Genomic DNA, 13,217 nt, shown 5'->3' with positions numbered 1-13,217 from the left:
CATGATGCCACTATAGACACTTATTAGCCACAAACAGCGAGAGCACTCTGACTGGTCTATGGCTACACAGTCCCATACACAACAAACTGCAATGCCAGTGTGATCAGGCACCATTCTGTCAGACGGTAGGAAAACAGCACCCCTTCTGTCCTCAGTTTGGGTGTTTTGCAGCTCAGTTCTATTGAAGTTAAAGCAGCTGAGTTATAATACCACACACAATCTGAGGACAGGGGTGGTGCTGTTTTTGCAAGTGGCTGTACCTTTTTCTAATCCTTTTGAAGGTACATTTTAATGGTTAAACTGTTTAACAAGGAGGTTTTATCTTACTTGTTCTAAAAAGTGGATGAGTGCTTCCTGTGAGCTTTCCGGCACTTTATCAAGTCTCCTTAGCCACATTTCCAGTTCAGTCCAAGTATGCTCGAACACGCCACTGTCACGTAGGATCTAGACGAAGTAAAGAGGTAAACTGGTTGTCAGGCGTCATTAATTTATGTGTAAGTTAGTCTTCTTCACTCCCTAACTCGTTGCTCAGTCCGTCTTATTGTAGGAGTAGGCTTATAATAGAGTTACAGATTGAGTGCCGAGTCAGGGAGTGAAGCACGCTGCCTCACACTTCTGTCTAGAGACCATCCCACTCATTGCAGGAGATGGGCTCCAATTTAAGTCTGTAAAGCTGGGAACTGAGAGCCAAGCTGGGGAGTGGAGCACCCGGCAGAGCACTTCTCCTGCCTCTTTGTAGAGATCAGAGGGGGTCCCATCACTTTCATGATAAAATTCTGTCCTGACCGTGCAAAAAATAATCAATACAATAATATAATGGCTTACCTTAATAACCAACAATCTGGTCGATGACTTCAACTGCGCTTTGTTACATGTCACAAACATTTTCAGGAGCAGATAAAACACAGACTTTTCCCCGCCAACATCTGCCATATCCTGCAAAAGATAGAAAGAGATTAATAGGAGTATCTATTAGCTGGAAATTTCAGCCAAAACACATATTCCTTGTCCCCGGGACAGGTGATCATCTCAGTCACCAAAACAGAACAGAAGACATTCAGCAAGTAATGAATAATGAGAGAGGTGACAGTAGCAGACTGCGTCCGGTAAGGAGTGATAACATGAAGAAAGTTCCTCTATCCCACCCTCATCCCCCCTGGGGTCTCTAGTGGGAGTGACATGGATGGGTGATAGGAACAAGCTGTGATTGGTAATAGGGGTTATAACATGAAGAAAAGTTCCAGTAGAATAAAAGTTCACATCAAACTGGTTAATATTCCGTTCCAGTATTTAATACCAGTCTGGTGTGACCGGAAGTTATAGAATCTATAGAGGTAAAGACAGACCTGTACCTTAAACCATGAAAACTTGCTGGCGGGAAGCTCAAGAGCCACCTGAAGGATCAGATGCTGGAGCACCGGGGGCACCTCTGTGCGGATCCCCCTTTCATCCACGATCCCTAAGATAGAAGGCAATAGTAATTCATTAACATCTATGACCCACAGACTGCCAGGGCATGCTGGGAAAGGTAGTTCTGCAACAATATGGGGGAGCCACGTTAGAGACCACTAAATGTACAGATAAAGAAAGGTAAAAGCAGACTGTTTGTTATGTTCACCCCAGGGGCAACAATATATTAAAAGTTAAAAGAGAAGTCGAGTAATTGACCAGCTGAGTATGTAACATTGCAGATGGAAGCGCTTCAGGAGGCCGACGGCTGTCAGATGGATCCAGGAGTGGCGTAGCTGAGGCCTTCCTTAAATTTTTGAGTTTTTTCTTTAAGTTTCAGTAAAAAAAAACAAAAAAAAAACACCTTTAACATTGTTGTGTACGCAGACTATAAACATATCATGAGTGTAGTCATGTTATACTCACAGAGTGTATACACTTAGATATCTTTACTGGTCTACTCCAGAGAGGAAAAAAAAGTTTTTAAAATCAACTGAAGTCAGAAAGTTATAGACTTGTAAATTCTACTTAAAAAATCTCCAGTCTTACATTACTTATCAGCTGCTGTATGTCCTACAGGAAGGAGTGTATTCTGTCAAGTCTGACACAGTGCTCTCTGCTGCCCCCTCTGTCCATGCCAGGAACTGTCCAAAGCAGCAGAGAATCCCTATAGAAAAACCTCTCCTGCTGTGGACAGTTCCTGACATAGTACATCCCTCCCTTCAGCACATATATTATTTGCAAATTTGCTTTGTTTTTAGTTTCACTGGTGCAATTCATTATGGTAAAAGTATACATCCCCTTTAAGAAAAGTTTTGCATATCTCAATATTTTATTCATTAAAATTCAACACCAAAAAAAAAAATCTGCATCCTCCCGCTTTTCCAGCCTTTTTATATAACGTCTATATTTGTAAGTCGAGATGTTTGATTAGTCACCAAACAAGAGGCAAAAATAGACTGCGAGGGCCGCAATTACACTCTTCAATCAACAGAGCGGCAGGTAACCTAGATACCGGCAGGACCGCTCTGTTCCCCAGCAAGAATCGATTCCAACCAGGAAGTGTGAAATTCAATTAACTCCTACCCATAAACTCAACTTTTATCCAAAATGAGTTTTCAAGAGAATTGATTTTTTTTTTCTTCTTTAAAAATAGAAACTTGAAAACCAGGTCGCGGAGCCCCCGCCATGCGACCAGGTGTTAGGAAATGAATTGTTCCCGCTTTAGAAGAGACTGCTGGCTGATGTTTCATTCACTTACCTCTAAGTAGTTTACTGAAATCAAAAGGACTCTGAGCCACCAGATGGGGCACCACCCTCTGGTACAAGCACAGGACCTGCAGTAGAGAGGCCTTCACCAGAGTGCTCTGAAAATCATCTGACAAAGACAGAACAGAAGTCAGTGCAATGGGCTGCCATTTACAGGAAGACACCTACTCATAGCAGAAAAAGCTATCTATAGTTTGTATTAGTATAATATTTGTGGAGATCTGATGTTTTGATCACTTTTTAAAAAATATAATGTAACAAAAAATGAGCAATCCTGGCGTTCCCCTCCGCCCCTTTTTGTTTACACCGCTCACTGTGAGGAAACAATATTGGTATACTTTAGTGGATCGAACAATTGCACACACTATGGGGGAGATTTATCAAACATGGTGTAAAGTAAAACTGGCTCAGTTGCCCCTAGCAACCAATCAGATTCCACCTTTCATTTTGCAATGAGTCTGTGAGGAATGAAAGGTGGAATCTGATTGGTTGCTAGGGGCAACTGAGCCAGTTTTACTTTACACCATGTTTGATAAATCTCCCCCTATGAGACATAATATGGTTTCTTTAAAGCGAACATAACACCAAGTCAATAGACCAGCACAGTCGTGGGTATGCTGATGTGGCGCTCCTTTTCTTGAACCACACTCGCATGGTGGCGGTCTATTCTTGGGCAAAGGCCTGGCCCAAATCACTGGAGGTGGGCCCACCAGCCCCAATGTGACGAACCTACCTCCCCTCTGTGACGCGGCTTCATTGATTGTAACAGAGCCGCGTGACAGAGGGGAGGGCAGAACCTCACACTGGGGGCCAGTGTGCCTGACTCCAGTGCTTCAGGCCAGGTCGGTATCGGGAATAGATCGGCACTATGCGCAGAAACCATACCTGTGAAGGCGCCAGTGCATTGATGTAAAGATCTTAAAGCGATGTATCTTATGGTACATACGTTTTTCATTATTTTTACATGTTTTACTTGTATAGTGGGAACGGGGGATGATCTTCACTTTTACTGTGGGAGGGGCTCTGGCATATTTTTAAAAAGTTTTCTTTTTTATACTTTTTAAGTCCCCCTAGGGGACTATTACATGCAGTCAATAGATATACTGAATATACTGTTCAGTGTTTATGCCATTGTATAGCATTGATCAGTATTATCGACACTCTTCTCATAGAGCCTTAAGGCCCCAATTTACGCTTGTTTGCTCCTTGCTCGCTGCCACCGCTATTCCACGCGGCAGCGAGCGGGTGAGTGCTATATCGTCCAGGCAGCCCATAGCATACAGCAGCGGTCTGCTGCCGCCGCTCCTGTTCCACGGAGCGACGGCAGCATATCGTTGCTGTATGAGTAGTTTGTCTTTCAACATGTTTGAAAGACAAACAATGCAACGATCAGCCAACATGAACGATGTCGGCTGATCGTTGCCTTCTATTCCACGGGACGATTATCAGCCGTTACGGCCGATATCGGCCAAGTATGGCCAATAATCGTTCCGTGGAATAGGGCCTTTAGTACAACTCCTCCGGCAGTCAGAGAAAATGATCAGGACCCCAACAATCATAGTGCAGGGCTCCTGATCGGCACGTGACAGGTTCTGCTCCTGTCACTCTTAAAGGCTGCCTAAAGTCTGGAAATCCTTAACCGCGTTCACACCTACAGGATCTGCAGCAGATTTGATGCTTTGTTCAGTTATTTAAATGAAATCTGCTGCAGTAAATCAGCTGCAGATCCTGTAGGTGTGAACGCACCATTAAAAAACATTTGCCTCGAAATCAGTGACATATCCTAATGTGACACTAAAGTCTGCAATGAGACAACCCAGATCTATGGTAATAGAGAGCAGGGGAGGCATGTGTATACTGGAGACACCACATAACAATCCCAGTGGGACCATAGTGGTAGCTGTACAGGTGGGCACTCAGTGGAGACACATTTCCTCACCACTGTTCTGCTTCTCCAGTCCTGGGAATTCCTCAGATGCTGAGCTCACATGCTTCTCCTCAAGAGCTTTGAGGTCCTCCACCTTCTCCACAGTGTCCTCTTCTTCTGGTTTTAGGAGCGATTGCCAGGTGGCTATTATGGTGTTAACATCTGGCAAGAGCTGAATAGATGAAAAAGAAAATCACATCATAGATACATCATTAGACAAGTGATGGGCCATGCTGCAGCTCCCTGGACAGTGGGTGGCCGGGCATACATGACATTGCCATCACTGACTATGGCAAGAAACCCCCTACAGTAATGCTTTTAGAGGGTGATGTGTGATGTATAAGAAGCCATCCTCACCTTTCCCAGAGCTTCTCTGTATTTCTGGGCAAAATCCGCCATGGTGGCCGGCGTGTAGATGTCAGACTTCTGCCAGACGTCTTCTTTGAGGCAGTGATTGATGTTCTGCTCGGCTCTCTTCAGCACTGAGGACATGAGCGACAGGATAGTATGCTTCACTATTTTATTTGGCACCTAAGGAAAGGAGATGATAATAATAAGTATCTATAGAGATTAAAACATTAAATATGGACAGAGGCTTTAGACAGAATCAGTCTCCTCCCCCCCTACGGAAGCTGAGAATATGGTCTCTTCTTTTGAACTATACTGACACATTACTGCAGAGGCTCCGGTCCTTTTTTGACAAGTGGGAAGAAAGCTATGAAGATCACTATACAGAGACCTGGCTGTGGGAGAGTGACTGAGCATGTGTGTCCTCCAGCCTCAGCTTAGGTAGATGAGGAGAACGACTGAGCATGTGTGTCCTCCAGCCTCAGCACAGTAAGTAGATGTGGAGAATGACTGAGCATGTGTGTCCTCCAGCCTCAGCACAGTAGATGGATACAAAGAGTGAATGAGCATGTGTGTCCTCCAGCCTCAGCACAGTAGGTAGATGTGGAGAATGACTGAGCATGTGTGTCCTCCAGCCTCAGCACAGTCGGTAGATGTGGAGAATGACTGAGCATGTGTGTCCTCCAGCCTCAGCACAGTTGGTAGATGTGGAGAATGACTGAGCATGTGTGTCCTCCAGCCTCAGCACAGTAGATGGATACAAAGAGTGAAGGAGCATGTGTGTCCTCCAGCCTCAGCACAGTTGGTAGATGTGGAGAATGACTGAGCATGTGTGTCCTCCAGCCTCAGCACAGTAGGTAGATGTGGAGAATGACTGAGCATGTGTGTCCTCCAGCCTCAGCACAGTCGGTAGATGAGGAAAATGACTGAGCATGTGTGTCCTCCAGCCTCAGCACATTTGGTAGATGAGGAGAATGACTGAGCATGTATGTCCTCCAGCCTCAGCTCAGTAGATGGATACAAAGAGTGAATGAGCGTGTGTGTCCTCCAGCCTCATCTTACTAGGTGGACATGGAGAGTGAATGAGCATGTGTGTCCTCCAGCCTCATCTTACTAGGTGGACATGGAGAATGACTGAGCATGTGTGTCCTCCAGCCTCAGCATAGTAGGTGAACGGGGAGAGTGACTGAACATGTGTCCTCCAGCCTCAGCTCAGTAGGTGCATGAGGTGAGTGATTGAGCATGTGTATCCTCCTCCAGCATCAGCTCCGCCACAGTATGTTTATAAGTGCCATCTCTTGGATCTTTTTTGTTTCCATCAAGATAGTTCAAAGTTAAGATTTTTCCCACCATAAAGGATGGTGTACTACCAGATATACCATCACTATTTAACCAGAACAAGTGGGATCTGACACTTGGGACCTCACAGAGTTGCCCTAGGTCAGACACTATTCAAGAAGGAAATCATAGACTCTGCTTAAAACCCCCAGCAATCCCTGCACCGCATGAATAACCATACACTGAGTATCCTATTATTAAGAAATAACCTGCTTGCTACTTTACGGATATCACATCATAAACTCACATTTAACCCCTGGGTGAACATGTTCTTGTTGCACACAGGCGCCACTGTTGTTACCATCACCATACTTATCAGACGCGCCAGCGGGACAAACTCAGTGGTCTTGAAAGCCACAGACAATGGAGGCTGAGCCTCATATATCTGAAAAACATAAGGGTCATAATAAATACAGGGCAAACAATCCCTGGGCAATATAAGTCCTAAGGTCAGGCTGTAAAATTGGTATTAAATGCTTTATACAGCTTTATCTGCAGCAAATAAATGGGTTAAGAGAATTACACTCAGTTCTGACCTTTTTAAGTAGCTTGACATTATCCAGCCAGGTTGACTTGACGCGGGGAATAAAGGAATACTGAATTTCCTTAAAGTATCGACTTAGTAAGTCCGGGCAAACCTTTAGTATGTTTACCACCAGAGTGCCCACCAAGTCATCTTCAGTTGCTATCTTCAGTCCAACTAGAAAACGCAGGAGGACCAGATTACCAGCCCTGGTCATAAAGAACATCATCAGAACAAAACCAATTTGTACATACATTACTGATCCTGTACTGATCCTAAATTACATCCTGTATTATGCTCCACAGCTGCACTCACTATTCTGCTGGAGGAGTCACTGTGTGCATACATTACATTGCTTATCCTGTACTGATCCTGAGTTACATCCTTTATTATACTCCAGAACTGCACTCACTGTTCTGCTGGAGGAGTCATTGTGTACATACATTACATTGCTTATCCTGTACTGAGTTACATCCTGTATTATACTCCAGAGCTGCACCCACTATTCTGCTGGAGGAGTCACTGTGTACATACATTACATTGCTTATCCTGTACTGATCCTAAGTTACATCCTGTATTATACTCCAGAGCTGCACTCACTATTCTGATGGTGGGGTCACTGTGTACATACAGTACATTACATTACTTATCCTGTACTGATCCTGAGTTACATCCTGCATTATACTCCAGAGCTGCACTCACTATTCTGCTGGAGGAGTCACTGTGTACATACATTACATTGCTTATCCTGTACTGAGTTACATCCTGTATTATACTCCAGAGCTGCACTCACTATTCTGATGGTGGGGTCACTGTGTACATACAGTACATTACATTACTTATCCTGTACTGATCCTGAGTTACATCCTGCATTATACTCCAGAGCTGAACTCACTATTCTGCTGGTGGGGTCACTGTGTACGTAAATTACATTACTTATCCTGTACTGATCCTGAGTTACATCCTGTATTATACTCCAGAGCTGCACTCACTATTCTGCTGGTGGGGTCACTGTGTACATCCTTTACTGACCCTATACTGATCCTGAGTTACATCCTGTATTATACTCCAGAGCTGCACTCACTATTCTGCTGGTGGGGTCACTGTGCACATACATTACATTACTGATCCTGAGTTACATCCTGTTTTATACTGCAGAGCTGCACTCACTATTCTGCTGGTGGGGTCACTGTGTACATACATTACATTACTTATCCTATACTGATCCTGAGTTACATCCTGTATTATACTCCAGAGCTGCACTCACTATTCTGCTGGTGGGGTCACTGTGTACATACATTACTGATCCTGTACTGATCCTGAGTTACATCCTGTATTATACTCCACAGCTGCACTTGTTACTTTGTTAAATAATACTGACAACAAGAGAGTTAGGAGACTTATGGTGTGTTTACACAGACAGATTATCTGACAGATTTTTGAAGCCAAACCCAGGAATGGATTTGAAAGGAGGAGAAATCTTAGGTCTTTCCTTTATGAACTGTTCTCTATTTATAGCCTGTTTCTGGCTTTGGCTTAAAAAATCTGTCAGATAAATCTGTCCATGTAAACGCATCATTAATGTTACACTTTAGACCACAAGTGTAAAACCCGCGGCCCTCCAGCTGTTACAAAACTACAATTTAGCTCTGGCTGTCCAGGCATGATGGGAATTATACCTTTGCAACAGCTGGGGAGTTGCGAATTTGTCACGCCTACACTTGACAGTAACACAACATAATCCAAGACCATGTCACCTTGCAGCTGTCCCGAGACTGGGGTCGTAGAAGTTAATACCGTGCTTCAAGGAGCAGCAGAGATCCAGGAGGAAGTTGTGCACCAGCTCCCTTACCATCAGCTTCCCGGCTTCTTTTGGATCTTTGGAATTCTAATGGAAGGGATCAGTAATAACACCATCAGCAATGAATGAAGGGATAAGGCTGTGGTTACACAACATCTGAGCAGTCTAGGGATACTTCCCTATGTAACTATCAACAATCATACAGACTTTAAGGTGCACCCGTCACTTCTGACATGGAGTGATGTCAAAAGATTTGATGTGTCATGTCTGAGTGTTCAGACCTCATCTTATTGTCAGAACAAGCGGAGAGAGAAGCCTGCAGCTTAACTTACATTGAGGGGCTGTCTCAGGCACATGGCACAGAGCTGGGAGAGAACACGCTTAGTGAACACTTCTTTCGGCTTGTTCTGGAAATCGATCAGGGTCCAAACACTCAGGCCCCACCGATCACTACGAAACGTTTTTTTTTTTGTTTTTTTTTAAAGTGATAGTGTCCAATAAATGTCAATGTGAACCATCTCTCCACTATGGCCCTACCTGGACATCCTTGGTGCTCACATCTACAATGCCACTCCAGCGGTAAAGGGAGGCAATGTGATTTAGAATGACGGGTGTGAAAAAGCGCACTTTCTGAGTCTTTGTGATTGCTTTATTGTGAACGACCTGCAAGGCAAATGCATAAATGTTATTTTACGACATGCATATAACAAGGTGATGCATAGCAACTTAGTATTACTGATTGGGGAGATGGGACAAAGCTAAAAATCATATATTATACAATGGCACTGCATTACCTTGGTTTGCAGAAGGGAAAGCAGCAGGTTTACAGTCGATATTCTGTCTTCCTTTATTCCAGTGTTGAATATCTCTCCAAGAAAATCTATACAAAAAATAAAATAATGAATTATAAAATAATAAGTATCATTATTATCCTGAGTGCATTCACATAACTTCATGTCTTGTGTAATGCAGCAGTGCCCTCTACAGGCCACTCTGATACAGGAAAGGATAAGGCGCAATTCCACGATTTACAAGTCACATACCTTTCAGCTCCAGAACATGAACGATTGTGTTGTTGTCTCCAGAAATAAAGAAGGAAAGTGCAAACTGGATATAAGCCATTCGGACATCCGGTCTACCCTGTTACAATAGTAAAATATAACACAGCTATGAATATTGACACTGACTGCTTTACCATCCTAATACAGCCTCTTCTTCCCTATGCAGACACAGATGAGGACGCTGCCTGTATAAGCGGATTGTGACGTAGTCTCTCCTGCTGCAACTATGTGCACTCTCATCCCTATCTAACAAAGCTTACCTTATCGTGTATGATCTCCTCTCCCTCCCTGCTGTAGAATTAAGGGTTAGAGCAGAAAGAGACACTTTTCTCAGCCAGGAGTGCTGTTCCGTTGAATCTACGTCAGAAGCAGCAGCATAACCAGCTATGTAAAGGAGCGGCACAGACTCTACAACAATGGTAAGATTCTTTCATGAAGACAATATAGAAAGTTGCAATTTTTTTTGCATGTAGGAAGCAAATGAACAATAATTGCAAAAGGTGCCTATACCCTTTAAATAAATTTCTAGCTACTTACAACAACCAAATATTGATGAATGTCTGGTAGCTGAAACTAGACCTGTTCTAGAGCTATGCCACTATACACGTGATATACGTCCACTAAGTGGCATACCCTCTAAGCCACTACTAGAGGGAGCGGACTCCATGCGGTTTTATAGATTTAATAATAACAGTATACAGCAATTCTCTCCTAGCGGTGGTTGCAGGAAGAATTTTAGAATTTCACCATAGATGCATGCAGGGGATCTTGTGTCAGAAATATGGATCACTATACAAATACATTAAAACATTAAACAGGTACTCTGTGGAAAAAAAAGGTTTTAAAATCAACTGGTGTTAGAAAGCTATGATTCAGGGAAGAAAAAGAGCGCAGACTTGTGCTGTTTGGGGGCAGCTTCCTCCGCCGGTGGTGCTGGCTGGGTTTTGGTGTGGCATTTTTGGGTCTGGTCCTGTGGCATGGGGGTTGCAGGGCTGTCCCATGGCCTCCCTTCCCTGACTGTGCACGCCTGCGGGGGTGGTGGTCGCTGACTGGCACAGTGTGGACTTACTGTAGAGACCCATGTGTATCAGATACCTGCACGAGGTACATGGGGCAGTGTGGCTTGATCAATTCACATACAGAATTCTGATGTTTTTTATGCAGCCGAGAGGTACTAGTATCAGCCATAGGTGTGAGGTGCAGCGCTCTTTTTCTTCCCTGAACCATGTTAGAAAGTTATACAGATCTGCAAATTGCTTCTATTTAAAAATATCCAGTCTTCCAGAGGTTACCGGAGAAAATTCTTCTTTTTCAAATCAACTGCTGTCAGAAAGTTGTATAGATTTGTGAATTACTTCTATTTAAAAATCTCCAGTCTTCCAGTACTTATCAGCTCCTGTATGTCCTGCAGGAAGTGGTGTATTCTTTCCAGTCTGACAAAATGCTCTCTGCTGCCACCCCTGTCCATGTCAGGAACTGTCCAGAGCAGGAGGTTTTCTATGGGGATTTGCTACTGATCTGAGAGAGGTGGCAGCAGAGAGCACTGTCAGACTGGAAAGAAAACACCACTTCCTGCAGGACATACAGCTGCTGAGAAGTACTGGAAGACTAGAGATTTTAAAATAGAAGTAATTCACAAATCTATATAAAACTTTCTGACAGCAGTTCATTCGGGGAAAAAAAAATTCCGGTGAACCCCTTTAACCAGCACTGAATGTTGGGCCTATTGACAGGTCTCAGTCTAGATATATCAATTTCCTGTGACCTAAATACATCAGCAGCAGCTGCACAAAGCTCTCTGGTCGTTTGTATCATTCTAGGGTCCAGGCTATTCAGCTCACTGAGCATTGTCTAGAGCAGTGCTTCTCAAACTGTGAGGCGGGCCTCACCACTGAGGCGCCCCCTAGTTATTGGTGAGGCCCAGCTGAGGAGCCAGTTTTCACAAAAGTAACTGCACAGTCCTTTTGCAGTTTGCAAAAATCTCCATTTTAACTACATTATTTTGTACTTGCTTTATTATTATCTAGAGCTTGAGAGATGGGTGAAAGGTAGCCCTAACATTATTTTCAGCTTTTAAATGGACTTTCACCACAGATAGTGAGGCCCAGGAACCCTCTTCGTCAATCTGGTGAGGCCCAGGCATTGCCTTGGTCTGTTGGGTGAGGCTTCAGTAGAAAAAGTTTGAGAAGCACTCTAGACCAGTGCTTCTCAAACTTTTTATAATGGAGCCTCACCCAACAGACCAAGGCAATGCCTGGGCCTCACCAGATTGACCAAGAGGGTGCCTGGGCCTCACTAAATGTGGTGTGGGCTACATTTCACTCATCTCCCAAGCTCTATATACTAATAAAGAAAGTACAAAATAAATTAATAATGTTGCTAAAATTTAGATTTTTGCAAACAGCAAAGGGACTGTGGAAATCATAGTTAATTTTGTGAAAACTGGCTGCCCAGCTGGGCCTCACCAACAACTAGGGGGCGCCTCACTGGTGAGGCCCGCCTCAAAGTTTGAGAAGCCCTGGTCTAGACAATGTATTTGCAGCCTCTGGATGTAAACCCGTACACCAAACACGTACCTCGACAAGGCAAATAAAGAGGAAGTGAAACAGAGTATTAGAGACCGTACGGTCAGATCACATGCTGAAGCTTTTTACCTGTTTATCTCTCTTTTTTAACAATCCCGGTAAAAACTTGTTGGTGAAATCGAAATGGCTGAATACATCCCTGGCGCAGTCCGGACCTTGTGTGACCATCGCGCACAGTAAATTGAGGCCAATGCGGGACATCCTATGCAGGTCATAGATGAAAGGGAAAGACATCATGTTCTATGTTCATATTAAAAATCGAAATAGCCAAAAGATGGTGGGAGCCGCACATTATCTGTAGCTGTGTGTATGAGGCTTTACCTGTGGGTTTCAGAGTACACGGCGGCATACACCAACTTCATGTGTGAATTCAACAAATTCTTCACTATGTTGACTCCAGCAACACTGAGATGTGCCAAGTCACCGGCCGTCCGCAGCAAAATGGCTTCCAGGGCTTGGAAAATGATCATCATCTAAAAACAGTAAAAGATTACTTGCCTGGACAACCGTATGTAATACAGACACCTCTTCACTCCCCTAAATGCAGGGACAGATAGAACTGCCACCTAACAAGCCTGGTAAATCCTGTAGGTACAGATAGTGCTGCTTTCCTGTTTTTCCCCGTCAATGATGATGGCACAAATAGTATTTAATTCCTACCTATCCTTGTAAATGATGTAGGCAATGATGTTTATAATTAAAGACAATTAAAAGTGGTGCTTAAAGGGGTTATCCAGCGCTACAAAAACATGGCCACTTTTCCCCTCTCTTGTCTCCAGATTGGGTGGGGTTTCAAACTCAGTTCCACTAAAGTAAATGGAGCTTAATTGCAAACCGCACCTGAACTGAAGACAAGAGTGGGGAAAAAGTGGCCATGTTTTTGTAGCACTGGATAACCCCTTTAAAGGTGCCTTCA

At 43.8% G+C, this 13,217-nt stretch overlaps 1 protein-coding gene across 1 annotated transcript in view; it reads right to left on the bottom strand.

Annotated features, from left to right (window-relative positions):
* URB1 (URB1 ribosome biogenesis homolog) overlaps positions 1-13,217 on the bottom strand; it is a 62,005-nt gene that overhangs the window by 42,426 nt on the left and 6,362 nt on the right. The window contains exons 3-16 of the mRNA XM_069945791.1: positions 12,623-12,774; positions 12,371-12,503; positions 9,699-9,795; positions 9,450-9,535; positions 9,193-9,318; positions 8,612-8,742; positions 6,868-7,063; positions 6,579-6,716; positions 5,003-5,176; positions 4,658-4,817; positions 2,711-2,827; positions 1,347-1,459; positions 826-936; positions 328-444 (exon numbers count right to left, since the gene is read on the bottom strand). Of these exons, the coding sequence (XP_069801892.1) occupies positions 328-444; positions 826-936; positions 1,347-1,459; positions 2,711-2,827; positions 4,658-4,817; positions 5,003-5,176; positions 6,579-6,716; positions 6,868-7,063; positions 8,612-8,742; positions 9,193-9,318; positions 9,450-9,535; positions 9,699-9,795; positions 12,371-12,503; positions 12,623-12,774 (1,851 nt within the window). The remainder of the gene's footprint in view (positions 1-327; positions 445-825; positions 937-1,346; positions 1,460-2,710; positions 2,828-4,657; positions 4,818-5,002; positions 5,177-6,578; positions 6,717-6,867; positions 7,064-8,611; positions 8,743-9,192; positions 9,319-9,449; positions 9,536-9,698; positions 9,796-12,370; positions 12,504-12,622; positions 12,775-13,217) is intronic.

The sequence above is a fragment of the Dendropsophus ebraccatus genome, chromosome 11 (genome assembly GCF_027789765.1).
Source record: "Dendropsophus ebraccatus isolate aDenEbr1 chromosome 11, aDenEbr1.pat, whole genome shotgun sequence".
In the NCBI taxonomy this organism is placed as follows: domain Eukaryota; kingdom Metazoa; phylum Chordata; class Amphibia; order Anura; family Hylidae; genus Dendropsophus; species Dendropsophus ebraccatus.
The sequence above is the reverse complement of the archived record's forward strand: the minus strand, read 5'-3'. Positions and strand labels throughout refer to the sequence as shown.